This window comes from Sus scrofa, chromosome 6, assembly GCF_000003025.6.
Source record: "Sus scrofa isolate TJ Tabasco breed Duroc chromosome 6, Sscrofa11.1, whole genome shotgun sequence".
NCBI classification, from domain to species: domain Eukaryota; kingdom Metazoa; phylum Chordata; class Mammalia; order Artiodactyla; family Suidae; genus Sus; species Sus scrofa.
The window spans coordinates 47,786,226-47,805,525 of NC_010448.4; the positions used below are offsets into that span (position 1 = coordinate 47,786,226).

At 50.4% G+C, this 19,300-nt stretch overlaps 2 protein-coding genes across 2 annotated transcripts; both read right to left on the minus strand.

The window, feature by feature from the left end:
• On the minus strand, positions 1,066-5,630 carry LOC100518491 (F-box only protein 27-like). The gene is made up of 7 exons (XM_021097541.1): positions 5,624-5,630; positions 4,982-5,353; positions 4,732-4,849; positions 4,558-4,653; positions 2,062-2,321; positions 1,974-2,008; positions 1,066-1,521 (listed from the first exon to the last, which is right to left on the minus strand). The coding sequence occupies exons 1-7, from the start codon at positions 5,628-5,630 to the stop codon at positions 1,345-1,347; spliced, it is 1,065 nt and encodes a 354-aa protein (XP_020953200.1). The 3' UTR covers positions 1,066-1,344.
• LOC110261353 (F-box only protein 27-like) lies at positions 17,050-17,532 on the minus strand. The gene has a single exon (XM_021097542.1). The coding sequence runs from the start codon at positions 17,530-17,532 to the stop codon at positions 17,050-17,052; it is 483 nt and encodes a 160-aa protein (XP_020953201.1).

Here is a 19,300-nt window from a genome sequence, read left to right on the forward strand (position 1 = left end):
TCAGGATCTGGCCTCTCAGATAACTCTGAGGAGCTGTTCCAGAGAAGCATGGTTTTCAACACCGTTTTGTAACTTGTTAAAACGAAGAATAGCAAGCAAATCAGGGACTCATTCTTTTCAAGATTTCAAAAAAAAAAAAAAAAGGGGGAAAAAATAGAAAATGTGAGCATGTATACAGTGAGCATGGCCTTGGCCCCTGGGAAGAAGTACCCAGCACTGGTGTCAAGAAGGGAGGCATTTCATCTTTATTTTTAATGTGGATAGTCTTCTGGTCAATGCACCATTTTCTTTAATATTTAAGCAGATGTACAAGGTATGTTTGATAGGTCACAAACAGGCTTTTTTTTTTTTTTTTTTTTAAGGTCGTGGGGCATATGGAGGTTCCCAGGCTCGGGGTCGAATCAAACCTATAGCTGCCTGCTGTCGGTCTAATCAGAGCTACAGCTGCTCGCCTGAGCCACAGCCACAGCCACACCAGACCTTTAACCCACTGAGCGAGGCCAGGGATCAAACCCACAACCTCATGGTTCCTTGTCAGATTCGTTAATCACTGGGCCACAGCGGGAACTCCAGGAATAGGGTTCTAAGCCTCCCATTCTTCCTACTGGAGAACACCTGCCATTGGTGTTTTCTCCCGGACAGTTGTCCCTCAACTGGGACAACTCCTTACCCGGAACCAAGTAGTCATCAGAGCAGGAACATTGTATTTCTATTAAAAAGACCTGAGATACTTTTTGGCAAAAATGTATCGCCTATGATTGGCAGGTCATACTCCTGCTTTATTCTCTGTGTTTCAAAAGAATTTTAAAATAACAATTTTTACATACTATACCGTTCAGGTAGGGCTGGGTTCAGGGGACATTTCGTTTCTCACCGGGTGGGCAGAACCCTCTGTCTCCAAATGTGTTTTGAGCGACTCGACTTTTAGCTGCGAGTCCTGGTCCCAGTCTTGAAACCTCGGGAGGTTAAGTTCACCATCCAATGTGGGCTGGAGTCTGCTCAGCCACAGGGAGAAGGTTCTAGTTCAGACCTGAGGAGAGGGACTTCCCGGAAGGGATCGATAGAGCCTCCGAAGCAGAAACCAGAAGAGACGAGGGCATTTCCCTGTGCTCGCCCACGGCTCTCCGCTCAGCAGAACGATGGCTGCCTTAGAGCGGCAGAAGCAGGTCAATCTGATGGAGAAACTTTCTTCTAGAAGCTTCCAGAATCTGAAGACAGGGCCTCGTGGTCCCTTCCACTGGACCCAGGAGATCCCAAGATGCCAGGGAAATACCAGTCCTCGATCAATGCGATGGACCGGCTCCCAGAGGCACAGCAAGGCTGTTTTGCAAGGACACACCTTGACTAGGATGGACGGACCCGCACGATCACACTGGAGTTGCACAGATAGACTCCGTATTGCTCAGACAAGAACCTCATGTCCCGGATCCAGTGTTCAAGAGACACGAAGCGGACGCCCTTCTTGAGGTTGGAGAACACATGACTGACCTGTAGGCAGAGAAAGGGGTGAGTCCCATCGGGCTGTGGCCTTTCCCGTTAAAAGCTGAGGTAGGGGCCTTCTGGAAGGAGAGTCTTTCCCATAAATGGCTGCTGCAAACAATGTCCCAGTTCCACATGTACTTCTAGAGCCAGGCCACTCCTCATCTGGGCACGGAGTCTAATTCCCATCCCCGGCATCTGGGCAGGTTTCCTCGTTACCAAGAGTGTGGCTGGTGGGAGTGATGCGGAGTGATGGTTGCCAGAAACGCCCAAGGAAGGCCGGGTCAGGAAGGCCATGCAGCCTCTGCTGGCTTCTCCGGAACCCTCACGGTGGTGGAGCCCTGAGCCACCAGGAAGCAGCCTGAGCGCCCTGAAGCTGCCATGCTGTGGGGAAGCCCACACTAGACCAAGCAGAGATGCCACAGCCAAGCTCTGACACTAAATCAGGAGCTGCTTGGCCAGCTGCACCTGACGTATACACACTCACACCTGACCCTGCGCTTCAGCTCCAGCCAGGGCCTGAATGGAACTACATGAGACACGGGAGCCCGAAGGTCCGGGCAGCTCTCTATTCACAGCAACCCAGAGAGGTGATAAAATCACTGCTGTTGACACCAAGCCATGAAAGTTGGGGACAATTTGTTATGCAGCCATATATCACCCCCGATCCCACTGTCCACTCCCCACACCCCTGCCAGAGACTCACCTTAAAGAAGACACGGTATTTGCGTTGCTCTCTGGGAAAAGGCAAAGGAGCGAACTGATGCAGGACACCCTGGTTGGCATCTAGAAGCTGGACAGTCAGGCAATATAAACAGTCAGTGCATTGCTTGTCTGTCCACCTGTGGGAGAAAGGAGACATTGAAGGCTGGACTTGTCATCCCATCCCCATCTCTTTGGGGGCTGCCCGCTCCCCCTAAATGGCCTCGTCGTGTGCACAAATGCAGAATGGTGCTGCGGTCCCCAGGACAAGCACCGTCAGTGTCCCTTGGGAGCCTGGCCCCACCGCATACCCAGCAGATCCACCTGCACTAAACAAGGTTCCCCGCTGGTCTGTGTGCAATTCACGTCACACACGATGACCTAGAGCAGGGCTCTCCCAGGTACCTCCTCCCGTATTATGTCCCATTCTGTGTCTATGGGGGCAAAGGTGTCATTTCCATTGCATACAATGTTCAGGTTTTAAGATACAGACGTGGCTCAGATCTGGCGTGGCTGTGGTGTACACCGGCTGCTACAGCTCTGATTGGACCCCTAGCCTGGGAACTTCCATATGCTGCAGGTGCGGCCCTGAAAAGACAAAAGACTGAAAAAAAAAAAAAAAAAAAAAAGGAACATCCAGTGTCCATCAGGCCTCGTAATAGAGGCCAGCGGCTCCGGGAAGGCCAATAAAGTTTGACTTCGGCTGCACTAACATCAGCTGTCCTAGAGGCTGAGACGAAACACATGATAAAGCCCCAATAAGAACTCAGGAGAGCCCAGGTTGGCAACAGTCCATCACACTGTCACCCAGGGATGCCAGGTGTCAGTGCCCTGACTCCACTGGGAGAGGGCCATGGAATTCAGGCATTCGATGATACGCCCTGGAGGCTGCCCTGTGACCTTCCCCCTGGCTAATTTTAATCTGTCTTTCCCCCATATAATAGTTTTCAGTGGCTCAGTCTTTCTAGTGAGTTTCTGAGCCTGAGGATGTGCTTAGGAATCACAGGAATCCCCTAACTGGCCATCGGAAGGTAGTGTTGGGATAATGCCCTGTAACTTGTAGTTGGCTCTGAATTTCTCAGATTTAACACCTGGTTCTCTCTTCTCAGACACGTCGGGAGTATGAATCAGGGAGTTTTAAATATGTCTGGGTGATGTATGGCAAAATTTAGGAGTCACTGATTATCACAATCATTACAGCATTGCTCAAAACAGATACACTACCATAATTTGATACATGATTAGGTTACAAATAGAGGTTGTAAGTACATCTCCTACCGAGGAGGTTTTCAGAGGTTTTCAGAGGCGGGGGATGTTTATGGTGCCTTGAAACTTTTTCCCGCCTTTATCCGTCCCACTCACAACATATGGAAGATCCCCGGGCAGGGATTAAATCAGAGCTGGAAGTTCAACCTACACCACAGCGGTGGCAATGCCAGATCCTTAACCCACTGCACCACAAAAAAACAGGACGTTGCTTTTTGTTTGGTTTTTGATCAGGCCAAAATTTCGAATGGCTGCTTTGCCACTGTGCTTGTCTCTCTGGTCCTCCTGACACGCTGGAGACCATAGACACAGTGAAGGGCTTTCTTTTGCTGTGAAACTGAAGGACTGTGAGATGGGAATTGGCAAGTGTAACCAAGGCTGCTCCCACCATAGATGTGATCTCCCGCTGATCCCTTGGAGAACAGGGAGCATAAATAAGCAGAGGATTCGGAATGTGCCTCCCTTAAACTCATCTGGGTCCCGTTTCCCTTGGAAGGGCCTCAGGGACCCCAGTTTCAGGACCATCACTGTGGAGCACAAGCTAGGGAGTCACACAAGTAGGAGCCTTGGGCCAGGTCCCGCCAAGCCCCAGCTGTGCCTCCAGGGGATGTCACCTCCCCTTTCTCAACTTCTCAGGTTGAGGTGGCAAAAGACACTTTCTTCCCCCAGGAGCAAGGATCTCGAAGGATACTCAGACAGCTCACACTTCAAAGCACTGGCTGCGTGCTTGGCCTTGAACCCTGACTTATAAAAGACAGGGAAACAGAGACACCCTCTGATGTGCCCAAGGACACAAAGCTGGGAAGCCAGGATGGGAACCTGGGAGGGGTGGCTCCAGAGCAGCTCCCTCTGGCCCCTCACTCGCAAGACTGGGTTGGGCCCAAGGGCTCTGGGTTGGCACCAACCCGGCATCTTCTGATCCAGGTAGGTCCCTGTGGGGGTGAGGCGAGGGGGTCTGAGGGGTGTGCTCTGCTGAGTACCAGAGCTATGATGGGGGTCCAGTCACTTCCCACCCGCTCTACCCTAGGGGCTTGTTAGGGGGCCTCAGTGAAGTCACCATGCAAAGGGTTAGCCCTTAGCAAAAAGGGCCGATTTTCTCATCACACTCACCAGTCAGAGACACAAATCTCCAACTTGCCGCTATCCAGGAGCTCTGGCCACAGACCTTCCTCCTCCAGGTCCACCACTTTCTTCTTGTGATGCCACCTAGGAAAGAGGGAGGAAGGTCCATGAGAACCAGCCAGCGCTCACCCCGGCCCTTGCCCTTGGCGACAGGGTACTCACCTGTAGGCAGACAGGAAGCAGTCTTGCCAATGGACACTACGGTTGAGGGTTACCCTCCAGTTTTCCTCCAGCACCAGCGCTGCTTCTTCCCTCAACACAAACCAATCCAAGAAGGCTTCTGTTAAACAAAAAACGTTTGTTTCCAACATCTTTGCCCATCAACTCTCCCAGGACCACGGATCTCTGGGCTCTCCCGCCCCTCGGGCTGCTCCCAGGGTCTCCCTGAGGAGCCCTTTCCTGGGCTCCTTACCTTTGCCCTTAAGGTTCTGGATGAGGTTCTGCCCTATGGGTCTGCGCTCGCAGAAGCGGCTCAGAATGGAGGGCCTGGCGTCCGAGGCGGGCGGCAGGCAGGTTTGGAGGACGGGCCACAGGGCACGGTGGTCCCGGGCCAGGATGATCAGCCACAGGGTGGGGCAGTCCACCAGGGCGTCCCAGCACCGGCACACCTGGCGGCAGCGCCCGAGCAGCACGCGTGGGGGCACGTGGCTCAGCAGCATCATGAGCAGCTCTGGTGGCAGTTGGCTCAAGTCCAGGGTGTCCTGGGGTTTCGGCTCCTCAGCGGCGGCGAAGCAGGCCTCGAAGGCCAAGGCACATCTGGTCTGCTCACGGGGCTCGGATGCCACTGCAGGAGAGGGAGTGTCATGACGTCAGGGACCTGCAGCCACCAAGAGCCCGCCCCTGCCATCCTCACCCTAAGACCATCAGCCCCCAAATCCCAATGCTCCTCCCAGTCACCTCCGTACCCAGTCCTGTCCTCAGGTCTGCAGACTCGCACTTGCCAGCCTCCCAGCCTCCCAAGTATCCCAGCCTCCTAGCCTCCCAACCTCCCAGCGGATCCCTTCTCCCCAAGAGGCACCATCGCCCCCACAGCCACGCGGACCCAGAGTCCTACCCTGCATCTCAGCCATATGCTCCTTGCGGGCCGACCTTCACCTGTCTTCAAAAGACCCCATCTTCAAGTCTGTCCTTTATATAGGCGGTACCCCTCCCTTCTTAATACCCTACACCATTCCCCCGCCCCCGCCCCACCCTGTTTCTGAGTCTACCTTCTCTTCCGGCCCCTCCCTTCTCACGTCACCGCCCCCTCCTCCCTCAGCCTTGCCCCTCCCAGCCCCGCCTCTCCCTCCCCCCCGCCCCCGTTCTCTTAGATTCCTGCGCCTTTGGGCTTTATTCTGACCCGTGGGGTAACTACCAAACAGAATCTGCACAGCAGGCGGGGTCCGGGGATCCAGAGTCTGTCATTCATCCTCCTCACCAGAGACCCCTCGGAGTGGAGTGTCGGTAGCCAAGCTATAAGGACTTGGTGCAGAACTGCTGCTGGTAATGCGGAAGGCCTCCCATCCCTTAGCTCCTGTAACGGTTCTCATCACCTTGAAGGGCCGCAGGCATCACTCTCCTGGAGATCATTTCATAGGAGAACACAGGCTCCAGAAGGAGCCAAATGCATTTCTTCTTTTTTTTTTTTTTTTGCTTTCTAGGGCGGTATGGAGGTTACCAGGTTAGGGAGCCAATCAGAACTACAGCTGTCGGCCTACGCCACAGCAACGCAGGATCTGTGTTTGCGACCTACACCACAGCTCAAGGCAAGGCCGGATCCTTAATCCACTGAGCGAGGCCAGGGATCGAACCCGCCACCTCATGGTTCCTAGTCGAATTTGTTTCCGCTGAGCCACAACGGGCACTCTGCCAAGTGCATTTCTATTTGACTCTCTAAATGGTGCTCTAACCAATGCTGGCCTGAGCCAGCCTTCATGGAGCCTTTCACTGCCAGGCAGGACAGCAGCCCCCCGAAGGTAGGTATTGCTATGTCCCCACAACGCAGGTGAGAATACCGAGGCCAAGTGTCCTGTCCAAGCTCACCTGGCTAGTAGGGGACAGACCTGGACTTTGAGCCTAGCCAGGCTGGCTCGAGAATCCTTGCTTTCAGCCTCTATCCCAACTCTAGCCAATAACAATGAAACGTGCCCTCCACATACGATGGTAAATAGCAAGTGGAACCAGCAGGGACTCTTACCCACATGGACCTTACTCTCTAAGGGAGGGAGACATGGTGAACAGGAGACAGAAGAAGTAAATTAGATCCTGCTGGGGGAATCATTAAAAAAAATCTGCAACCTGACCCCTCACCTGGGAACTTCCATATGCCGCAGGTGTGGCCCTAAAAAGACAAAAAAATAAAATAAATAAATCAAAAGAAAATCTCCTGCTAACTCCCCAAAACCCTCTTGACAAATGTGGAAAAGAATAAAAGGGGTTTTTCCTTTGGCCCTTTTTTAGGGCCGCGCCCACGGCATGTGGAGGTTCCCAGGTGAGGGGTCCAGTCCGAGCTACAGTTGCCGGCCTACGACTCAGCCACAGCAACGCAGGATCTGAGTTGCATCTGTGGCCTACACCACAGCTCACAGCAACGCTGGACCCTTAACCCACTGAGCAAGGCCAGGGATCAAACCCTCATCCTCACAGATACTAAGCAGATTCCGTTCCCCTGAGCCCTGAAAGGAATTAGAGAGTAAAGTCTCCCAGGAGAGGGGATTACAAAGCTCCCAGGGGCCTCTTGGGAACTCCAAAAAAGTTTTATTATTGAATAAGTGTTAAATCAGACTGTAATTCCCATGGGCCGTGATGAGCAGCGCAGCGCCGTGGCATGTGAGTTACGTCGTGTGTCAGAAGGTGACTGATGCTCTGTGAAAAAAGCAGCAAAGGGGAATGGGCCAAAGTGGTCTGGATGCGCAGACCCTGAATCCTGAGATGGATTGACTAGTATATGTGCCTAATTTCTTTTCAATATGTACATTTTCAATAAAATGAGGTTTTCAAGCAGATCCCAAAGTGGCAGAGCACAGGGTATGGTGCACCGGCTCCAACAGTTTGCTCCTGACCGAGCTGGGTTCCTCTTGGCTCCCACCCACTTGCCCCCCCAGACACCTGGAAGCACATCTGAGAACTCACGCCCTTCTGTCCCTCCTAAGACATTTATTTTTTAATGTCATTTCTAAGCCGTGGAATCCTTTTGACAATGAGATTATGGAAATTGTGTTTGATCCAATCATATGTTCCAAAAAAGAGTTTCAAAAAGTGAAAACACTTCAAATAGGATCACAGGGCAGCTACAGACAAGGGTCTTCTTCTCCATTCTTCAGTTTCCTTCTCAGAGACAACCTCTGATAATTTTTGGAATTACCTCCCCTCCTATAATCTGATTGAAAAGAAAAAATATAATTGGGTTCCTAAAGGGCTTACTGCCTAGAAGAAAGGAATTAGAGAGTAAAGTCTCCCAGGAGAGGGGATTACAAAGCTCCCAGGGGCCTCTTGGGAAAGTCACGGTGCATTTTGGCTGTCACAGTCATGGGGGTGCCATTGGGAAGCTGAGCACAGGACAGGGCCGCCCAGCGGAGGGCTGTCCTGGATCCTCCCACCTCGTCCATGTCCTGAGCGGTTGGGGTTTTTGGGGCTGCCCCCTGGGCATGTGGAAGTTCCTGGGCCAGGGATCGAACCTGTCCCACAGCCGCGACCCGAGCCCCTGCAGTGACAAGGCCAGATCCTTAACCCGCTGCGCTGCAAAAGGATAAAGTTCTGCGTGTTTTCCTGGAAGAGGAAAGCCTGTTCATCTGAGCCTAGAACCCAGTTGGAGTTTGTAAGTGTAAGGTGTACAGACCCGGAACGGGCCAGGAATGTGGTTACCGGGCCAGTTGGAAGATGGTTCTTGGCTCTGTGGGCGCTTGAGTAGCTATGCTCCAATTCAGAAAAGCTCAAGATGGCTTCAGCAAGGCAGGGCCAGCAGAGAGTCTTATGGAGCTAAAGGGATCTGCACAGAGGTCTGAACATCCTGGGGATTTCTCAGAGTCCCTGGGGAGAGAGTAAAAACCTGGACACTCAGTCAGGTCTGCATTGTAACAATTCCCAAGGGAGGCTGATGGCTGTACTCCATGGACCACCCTTTGAGAAGCTGACTTTTCTTGGGATGGAGGCCAAGCATCATGTGAATGTTCAAACACGTTCTCTTCTACTTATAAATTTCTCTTCCATCTTGAAACTGTTACATAATTTTATTAATATTTCAGAATTCTCTATGGAAGTACGTTTCATTATTTAAATACTTCATTTCAGGATGATAAAGGCTGCATGGAAAGTTATTCACTACAGACCGGTGGAGGGGGGACGGTTGGCTCTGACAGCGTGAAGCCACAAGGTTGGCCAGGGAAGTGTCGTGGGGATGTGGGTGCATCTCTCACCCAGAGGTATGGTTGGGAAGTTGGGAGAAAAACCTACCAGTCCAGTTTGGAGAAGGAGAACATTTCTGAACCTTGGAGCACTGGGAAGCAGGCTGCACAAATAATTCCAACGACATGAGAAGCTCCACCAACTTGGGAACCTGGCTTGGTTCTCTTACTCTTTTTTTCTTTTTAGGGCCGCACACGCGGCATATTGAAGTTCCCAGGCTAGGGGTCTAATCAGAGCTGCAGCTGCCGGCCTCCACCACAGCCACAGCAACATGGGATCTGAGCCTTGTCTGGGACTGACATCACAGCTAAGGGCAATGCTGGATCCTGAACCCACTGAGCGAGGCCAGGGATGGAACCTGCAACCTCATGGATACTAGTTGGGTTTGTAACCTGCTGAGCCACAACGAGAACTCCCATCAGGCAGTGATTTAATCAGTATTGAGTCCAATGGTTGAATTGGAGTTATGTAGGAGAATGACCGTGTTTGTAGAAAATACACACCAAAGGATTCTGCAGTGATGTTTGTGGTGCATCAAGTTGGAAATGTACGAACTAAATGTTTTAGGAAAAAAGCTCTGTGTGCCATACCTACAGCTTTTCTTTGAGATTGTGTCAGAATAAGAATATATTTAAAAATATATAGAAAAGGGGAGAACTGACAGAGGTGTGGATTGGAGACTGACCACAAGTTGATAATTGTTTCTGGGTAATAGATACACAGGTTACAATACTCTTCTCTCTACATTTGTTTATATTTAGAATTTTCTCTAGCAACATAAAAACCTCTGTCAGCAAAGATGCCTTTTAAATGTGGTTATTTCTGGAGGTCCCATTGTGGCTCAGTGGAAACGAATCTGACTAGCATCCATGAGGACGCAGGTTCGATCCCTGGGCTCGCTCATGGGTTAAGGATCCAACATTGCTGTGAGCTGTGGTGTAGGTCACAGATTTGGGTTGGATCCCGCATTGCTGCGGCTGTGATATAAGCCAGCAGCTATGGTTCCAATTTGACCCCTAGCCTGGGAACCTCCATATGCCATAGGTGCAGCCCTGAAAAAGACCAGTAAATAAATAAATGAATAAATAAATGTGGTTATTTCTGGAAAGGGTGTTTGCCTTAGAAAATGCTTTATATTTGTCTAGAATACCATATTCTTCTTACACACACACACACACACACAGAAAATGAGAAATTCAGATAAGCAAAATCAGTGAGCACAAAAATCTTCACTATGCACCAAACACCGTTGCAGTAACCCTGTAAAACTATAGTTTCACTTTTGTTTTGTTTTATCTTGTTTTTTTGTTTGGTTGCCCCGCAGCTACGGCATTCTTGAGTCAGAAATTGGATCAGTGCTGCACTTGTTAACCAACTGTGCCAGGCCAGGGATCGAACCTGTGTCCTGGTGCTGCAGAGATGCAGCCAATCCCGCTGGACCACAGTGGGAACTCCTAAAACAGTTTAAGTTCACACTCTTCCGAAGGCGGTACCACTGAACGTATAAGACTGTGTGTCTCAAGGACCCGAGACACGTTTGACAGAATAATTCATTTATTACCCATGATTGGCAGTTATACTTCTGATGCATACTCCCCGTGTTTTGAAAGAATTTTAAAATAACAAAATTTTATACATCGTACAATTCAGGGCAAGATCAGGCTCAGGGGATCACTTGGTTTTGCACAGAGTGAACAGAGCTGTGTGTGTGTGTCTCTCTCTATATATATATTTTTAGGCCTGCACCCTCAGCATATGGGAGTTTTTGGGCTAGAGGTTGAATAAGAGCTGCAGCCACCAGCATAGGCCAAGCCACAGCAACACCAGATCCGAGCCGACCTACACCATAGCTCATGGCAATGCCAGAACCTTAACCTGCTAAGCAAAGGCCAGGGATCGAACCCAAGTCCTCATGAATCTAGTCAGGCTCATTACCACTAAGTCACAACAGGAACTCCATGTCTCCCTTTTTTTTTTTTTAAACCTTTTTCTAGGGCCGCACATGTGGCATATGGAGGTTCCCAGCCTAGGGGTCTAATCGGGGCAGTAGCCACCGGCCTACACTACAACAACTGCAACGTGGGATCCGAGCCGCATCTGTGACCTACACCACAGCTCACGGCAATGCCAGATCCTTAACCCTCTGAGCAAGGGCAGGGATCGAACCCACAACCTCATGGTTTCTAGTCGGATTCGTTAACCACTGGGCCATGACGGGAAGTCCCGATGTCTCCCATATTTTTGAGCGAGTTGACTTTCAGCTGTGAGTCCTGATCCCAATCTTCAAACCTCAGGAGGTTAAGTTCACCACCCACTATGGGCTGGAATTTTCTCAGCCGTAGGGTGACACTGTAGTTTAGACTTGAGGTGAGGTCTTTACAGAAGGGACCAATAAAGCCTCTGAAGCAGAAACAGGAGGAGACAAGGGCAGAGGGGACTGGGCTGAACCAGAGGGTCAGGGTGAGTGTGAGTGATCCCGAATTTCCCTGTGCTCACCCATGGATCTCTGCTCAGTAGGGCAGGGGCTGCCTTAGAGCAGCAGAAGCAGGTCAATCTGATGGAGAAACTTTCTTCTAGAAGCTTCCAGAATCGGAAGACAGGGCCTCGTGGTCCCTCCTACTGGACCCAGGAGATCCCAAGATGCCAGGGAACTACCAGTCCTCGATCAATGCAATGGCCCGGCTCCCGGAGGCACAGCAAGGCTGTTTTGCAAGGACACACCTTGACTAGGATGGAAGGAGCCTCACGATCACACTGGAGTTGGTCAGAGAGAGTCCATGTTGCTCGTTCCCTAATTCCAAGTTCCAGACCCACTGTTCAAAGGACACAAAGCGGACGCCCTTCTTGAGGTTGGAGAACACATGACTGACCTGTAGGCAGAGAAAGGGGTGAGTCCCATCGGGCCGTGGCCTTTCCCGTTAAAAGCTGAGGTAGGGGCCTCTGGAAGGAAGAGTCTTTCCCATAAGTGGCTGCTGCAAACAATGTCCCCAGTTCCACATGTACTTCTAGAGCCAGGCCACTCCTCATCCGGGCACGGAGTCTAATTCCTGTCCCCGGAATCTGGGCAGGTTTCCTCGTTACCAAGAGTGTGGCTGGTGGGAGTGATGCGGAGTGATGGTTGCCAGAAACGCCCAAGGAAGGCCGGGTCAGGAAGGCCATGCAGCCTCTGCTGGCTTCTCCGGAACCCTCACGGTGGTGGACCCCTGAGCCACCAGGAGGCAGCCTGAGTGCCCTGAAGCTGCCATGCTGTGGGGAAGCCCACACTAGACCAAGCAGAGAGATGCCACGGCCAAGCTCTGACACTAAATCAGGAGCTGCTTGGCCAGCTGCACCTGATGTATACACACTCACACCTGACCCTGCGCTTCAGCTCCAGCCAGGGCCTGAATGGAACTACATGAGACACGGGAGCCCGAAGGTCCGGGCAGCTCTCTATTCACAGCAACCCAGAGAGGTGATAAAATCACTGCTGTTGACACCAAGCCGTGAAAGTTGGGGACAATTTGTTATGCAGCCATACATCACCCCCGATCCCACTGTCCACTCCCCACACCCCTATCTGTGGCTCACCTGAGAGGAGACACTGTTTATCCATTTCAGGATGGGAAAAGGCACAGGAGAGAAATGATCCAGAATGGCTTTTTCGGCATCTAGAAGCTGGACACATAGCTGATATAAACAGTCAGTGCCTTGTTGGTCATTCCGCCTATGGGAGAAGAGAGACCTTGAAGGCTGAACTTGCCTCCCCATCTCTTTGGGGGCTGCCCGCTCCCCCTGAATGGCCTCGTCGTGTGCACAAATGCAGAATGGCGCTGCGGTCCCCAGGACAAGCACCGTCAGTGTCCCTTGGGAACCTGGCCCCACCGCATACCCAGCAGATCCACCCGCACTAAACAAGGTTCCCCGCTGGTCTGTGTGCAATTCACGTCACACACAATGACCTAGAGCAGGGCTCTTCCAGGTACCTCTTTCCGTATTATGTCCCATTCTCTGTCTCTGCGGGGGCAAAAGTGTCATTTCCATTGTGTACAATGTTCACATTTTAAAAGTCAACCTTTCTTTTTTTTTTTTTTTTTTTTTTTGCTTTTTTGGGCCACACCTGTGGCATATGGAGGTTCCCAGACTCAGGGTTGAATCAGAGCTACACCTGCTGCCCTATGCCATAGCCATAGCCACTCGGGATCTGAGCTGGTCTGTGACCTACACCACAGCTCATAGCAGCGCTGGATCCTTAACCCCCTGATGGAGGCCAGGGACTAAACCCATGTCCTCATGGATGCTAGTCGGGTTCATTACTGCTGAGCTACAACGAGACCACCTCAATCTTTTTAAAATTTATGGCCACACCCACAGCATATGGAAGTTCCCTAGTCAGGGATTGAATCCAAGCTGCAGCTGTGACCTAAGCATCAGCTACAACAATGCTGGATCCTTTGACCCACTGGCCAGGGGTCAAAGCCCCGCCTCTGCTGCAGTTGGATTCTTAACTCACTGGGCCACAGAAGGAACTCCAATATTTGATTTTCTTATCAGTCATTTCAAAGGATCCAGGGGAATCTAAATAAATGTGGTGATGGGATACCCCAAAACATTCAAAGAAACAGCATCTCATGTCCATCAATGCTAAATGGATAAATTATGAATATTCACAGCATGGAATATTATACCACCATGAAAGTAAACTAACTGCAGCTACATACAATTATGGATGAATTTACAAACATGTTATTGAGTCAAGGAAGAGCAAAGGTCCAGCCCTTTGCAAAAGGGCTGATTTTCATCACACTCACCAGTCAGAGATACAAATCTCCAACTTGCCGCTATCCAGGAGCTCTGGCCACAGACCCTCCTCCTCCAGGTCCACCACTTGCTTCTTGTGATACCACCTAGGAAAGAGGGAGGAAGGTCCATGAGAACCAGCAAGCGCTCACCCCGGCCCTTGCCCTTGGGGACAGGGCACTCACCAGTAGGCAGACTGGAAGCTGGTCAGCATACAGCCCCTAGGTATGAGCTTCAAGTCTTCATCCTCCTCTGCCCAGCCATCCTCACTGGTCAGCACTGTCCATTTCAGGAAGCCTTCTGTTAAAAAAAAAAAAATTTGTGGAGATCCTATTGTGGCTCAGCGGCAATGAACCCAACTAGCAACCATGAGGATTCAGGTTTGGTCCCTGGCCTTGCTCAGCTGCCGTGAGCTGGGGTGTAGGTCACAGATGCAGCTCGGATCCTGCACTGCTGTGGCTGCGGTGCAGGCAGGCAGCTGCAGCTCTGATTTGACCCCTAGCCTGGGAACCTCCCTATGCCCTGGGTGAGGGCCTAAAAAGACCCCCCCCCAAAAAAAAACAGTTTTTTAGGGGATTAAGATGGCAGAATAGAAGGACTGGAGCTCAACTTCTCTCCTAAAAACAACAGAATTCACAACTAAAGATTGAGCACTCTTCACCCAAATGGACCGGAAACCTTAAAAAAGCTATCCTACTCCAGAAGAAAAAGAGGAGGCCACATCAAGAGGTAGGAGGGGCGATTTCATGATATAAACAACCCCATACCTCCCGGGTGGGAAGCTCCACAGATTGAAAACTACCTGGTTCACAGAGACTCATCTACAGGAGTAAGAGCTCTGAGCCACACATCAAACTCTCATGTGTGGGGATCTGGCACAGGGAGAAAGAGCCCTGGAGCATCTGGCATTGAAGGCCAGTGGGGCTTATGTGCAGAAGCTCCATGGGACTGGGGGAGAGGGAGACCCCATTCTTAAAAGGGGCACACAAACTTTCACGTGCACTGAGTCCCAGGGCAAAGCAAAGTCTCCAAGGGAATCTGGGTCAAATCTGACTGCAGTTCTTGGAGGACATCCTGAGAAAACAGGGGTGACTGTGGCTTATTGTGAGGGAAGGACATTGAAAGCAAAGCTCTCGGGAATATTCAGCAGCTACCTTTCTCTGGAGGGGGCCATTTTGGGAAAATCTGGCCCCACCCAAGTCAGTCAGCTGCTGAGAAGCCCCAGGGCAAACAACAACCCAGGTGGGATCACAGCCCTGCCCCTCAGTAAACAGGCTACCGAAAGACCCCTCAGGCACACAGCTGCCTCTAATCCCATCCAGAGACTAAGCCCCACCCACCAGAGGGATTAGAATCAGCTCCACCTACCAGAGGGCAGGCATCAGCCCCTCCCATCAGGAAGCCTACAGCCCCCATGGACTTCAGCCACAAGGGGGGCAGACACCAGAAGTAAGAGAGACTACAACCCTATTACCTTATAAGAAGGTCACCACACCAAAAACCTATAAAAATGAAAAGACAGAGAACTATAACTCAGATGAGGGAGAAAGGAAAAACCCCAGAAAATCAGCTAAGCAAGGAGGAGATTCTCAGCCTCTAAGAAAAAGATTTTAGACTGTTGATGCTGAAGATGATGCAAGACGTTGGAAATAAACTGGAGGCAAAGATGGATAACTTACAGGAAACACTGACCAAAGAGATACAAGCTATAAAACTTAAACAAAAAGAGATGCAAAATACAATAACTGAAATAAAAAATTCACTAGAAGCAGCTAACAGCAGAACACAGGAGGCAGAAGAATGAATAAGCGAGGTGGAGGACAGATTAGTGGAAATTGCGGATGCAGAACAGAAAAGAGAAAAAGATTGAAAACAAATGAAGAGAGTCTCAGAGAACTCTGGGGCAACGTTAAATGCACCAACATCCATATTATAGGGGTGCCAGAAGGAGAAGAGAGAGAGGAGACAGAAAAAATATTCCAAGAGATAATAGCCGAAAACTTCTCTAACATGGGGAAGGAATCACTCACTCAAATCCAGGAAGCACAACGAGTACCATATAAAATAAACCCAAGGAGGAACACCCGGGAGACACATATTAATCAAACTGACCAAAATTAAAGACATAGAGAAAATCTTGAAAGCAGCTAGGGAAAAGAAACAAATAACATACAAGGGAACCCCAATAAGGTTATTGGTATATTTTTCAACAGAAACTCTGCAGGCCAGAAGGGAGTGGCATGATATACTTAACGTGATGCAAAGAAAAAACCTCCACTCAAGATTATTCTACCCAGCAAGGCTCTCGTTCAGATTTGAAGGAGAAATCAAAACCTTCACAGATAAGCAAAAGCTGAGAGAATTCAGCAACACTAAACCAGCCTTACAACAAATACTAAAGGAACTTCTATAGGCAGAAAAGAACAAGAGAAGAAAGAAAGAAAAAAGAGCAGCAAAAACAAATCCAAAATGATTAATAAAATGGCAATAAGAATATACACATCAATAATTACCTTAAATGTTAATGGACTAAATGCCCCAACCAAAAGACACAGACTGGCTGAATGGATACAAAAACAAGACCCATATATATGCTGTCTTCAAGAGACCCACTTCACTTCTAGGGACACATACAAATTGAAAGTGGAGGGTGGAAGAAAACATTTCATGCAAACGGGGATCAAAAGAAAGCTGGAGTAGCAATATTCATATCAGACAAAATAGACTTTAAAACGAAGAATATTTTAAGGGACAAAGAAGGACATTACATAATGATCAAAGGATCAATCCAAGAAGATGATATAACAATTTTAAATATCTACGCACCCAGCACAGGTTCACCACAATGTGTAAGGCAACTGCTAACAACCTTAAAAGGAGAAATTGACAATAACACAATAATAGTGGGGGACTTGAACACCCCACTTAACAGCAATGGGCAGATCAACCAGACAGAAAATTAATATGGAAACACAGACCCTGAATGACGCATTAAACCAGATGGACTTAATAGATATTTATAGGACATTTCATCCAAAAGCAACAGAATACACAGTCTTCTCAAGTGCACATGGAACATTCTCTAAGATTGATTATATCCTAGGCTACAAATCCAACCTGGGTAACTTTAAAAAAAATTGAAATCATATCAAGCATCTTTTCCGACCACAACGCTATATGACTGGAAATTAACAACAAGAAAAAAACTGCAAAAAACACAAACACGTGGAGAAAAAGAAAAACAAAAAAAGAGGTTTGTGCACAAGTTCCTCGCCAGCCCGCCAGCCCCGCCAGCCCAAGGATAAGTCCACGTCTACCCTACTCCCGGTTTCCCGTGGGGTCCTGTGTCTCCAGCTCCTGCCCCGCCCACCAAGTCCCTGGAAGGCCGCCCCTCAGGCTGCTTGCAGGGTCTCCCTTGGCGAGGTCCCCCTTCCTGGGCTCCCTACCTTCCCCCTTTGGGTTCTGGATGAGGTTGCGTCCTATCGGTCTGCGCTCACAGAAGCGGCCCAGGATGCAGGGATTGGCATCGTTGCGGGCGGATGGCAGCCGGCTTTGGGCGATAGGCCACAGGGCGGGGTGGTCCCGGGCCAGGATGATCAGCCACAGGGCCTGGCAGTCCACCAGGGCGCGCCAGCGCCGGCACACCCGGCGGCACTGTCGGATTAGCGTGCGTGGGGGCACGTGGCTCAGCAGCATCAGGAGCAGCTCCGGAGGCAGGCGGCTCAGACCCAGAGCCTCCTCAGGTTCTGGCTCTGGGAGGGCGACCCCGACAGGCTGGGCCCTGGTCACCGAGCTGTTCATGGTCTCCTCACTCGGCCCAGCTGCTGCTGCGGGGGAGTCGGTGTCAAGATGTCAGGGACCTGCAGCCATGGACAACCCGCCCCTGCCAGCTGTACCCTAAGACTGTCTGTCCCCAAGCCCAGTCAGCCCCTCCTCATCCTCTCCATCCCCAGGCCTGGGGGTCAGGTCCACAGACCCCTGACCCATCCTTGCCAGCCTCCCGGCTCATCCCTCACCACCATGGGCACCCCTGCCTACCGGGCATCTCAGCCAGTGCTCCTGACAGGCAGCCCTTCACCTTGCTTACTGGCCCCCAGCCCCATGTCTGCCCTTTATATTCAGGGCTCCTCCCTTCTTAATACCCAGCCTCGCCCTCACACCCCAGCCCCGCCCTCACACCCCCCAGCCCCACCCTCCCTCTGACTCCCCGGCTTGCCTGCCCCCACCCCCGCTCTAGACACTCCCTCCCTGAGGCTGTCTGAGGGGTTAATACGGAACCAAATCCCACCTCTTCCATCAGATATTCACAATGTAAGTGTTCTAGAAACTGCATGAAGTCCCTAAAGGATGAAATATCCTGGTAGTCCATCAGTCTTAATTCTAGTTACTATCTTAAAATGTTGTATGTCACAAGTTCCCTTTGTGGCTCAGCAGTTAGCGAACCCGACTAGGATCCATGAAGAAGCAGGTTCAATCCCTGGCCTCGCTCAATGGGTGAAGGATCCGGCGTTGCATGAACTGTGATGTAGGCTGCAGATGCGGCTCAGATCCTGTGATGTGGTTTTATTCAGCAAGGGATCTCTGATGGAAAGCTACTGAAGAAGTTATAATAAGCTCCCCTTTAACTATTTAGGTCCCACAGTCAGTTGAGTCTCTTCTAAACTCTCACCACCCTCAGCTCAATTCTGTAAGCCAAACACCTTCTTAAGAAGTATTGCTGCTCTCTGCACCGAATACCACCCTGCTTTAACGTAATAACATTAATCTTGCAACTTTGCTTCCAGCATCACAGGAAGAAGACCACCACGACTGCATTTTGCTAACAGTGGATCTTCTTGCTCCCAGGAATGACTTATAAGAGGTCCCCATTGATAAGGCCGATGTAATTAGATTTACAGATGGGTCCTACATAAGAGATGAGCCGGATATCACCAAACTAGATGTACTCTGGTCCCCAGAGTGGAGGTAATTGAAAGCTTTGCCTTGACCCTAGCTTGTCAATCAGCTAAAGACCAGCTAAGGGATATTTACAGGACAGTCGCTGTTTTAGGAGTGGTATACAACTTTGGAATGCCATGAAAATAATGAGGTTTTTATTTTTACTTTTTTTTAGGGCCACACCCACAGCTCATGGAAGTGCCCAGGCTAGGGGTCAAAACGGCCGGCCTACGCCACAGCCACAGTGACGTGGGATCCAAGCCACGTCTGTGACCTACACTGCAGCTCATGGCAACACGGGATCCTCAACCAACTGAGCGAGGCCAGGGATCAAACTCACATCCTCATGGATACTAGTCAGGTTTGTTACCACTGAGCCACAATTGGAACTCCTTTACTTTTTTTTTTTCTTGTCTTTCGTCTTTTTAGGGCCGCATCTGAGGCATATGGAGGTTCCCGGACTAGGGGTCCAAATGGAGCTGTAGCCACACCCACAGCAACGCAGGATCCAAGCCAAATTTTCGACCTACACCACAGCTCACAGCAACGCCAGATCCTTAACCCACTAAGTGAGGCCAGGGATTGAACCCCCGAGTTCTCATGGATGCCAGTCGGGTTCGCTAACCACTGA

Coding starts and splice junctions, on each gene's coding strand:
- LOC100518491 (XM_021097541.1), bottom strand. Junction 4,850..4,981: donor CCAGAACCTTAAGGGCAAAG/GTAAGGAGCCCA, acceptor TTTGTTTAACAG/AAGCCTTCTTGGATTGGTTT. Junction 2,322..4,557: donor GAGATTTGTGTCTCTGACTG/GTGAGTGTGATG, acceptor TTTCTCCCACAG/GTGGACAGACAAGCAATGCA.
- LOC110261353 (XM_021097542.1), bottom strand. CDS start 17,532: ATGAACAGCTCGGTGACCAGGGCCCAGCCTGTCGGGGTCGCCCTCCCA.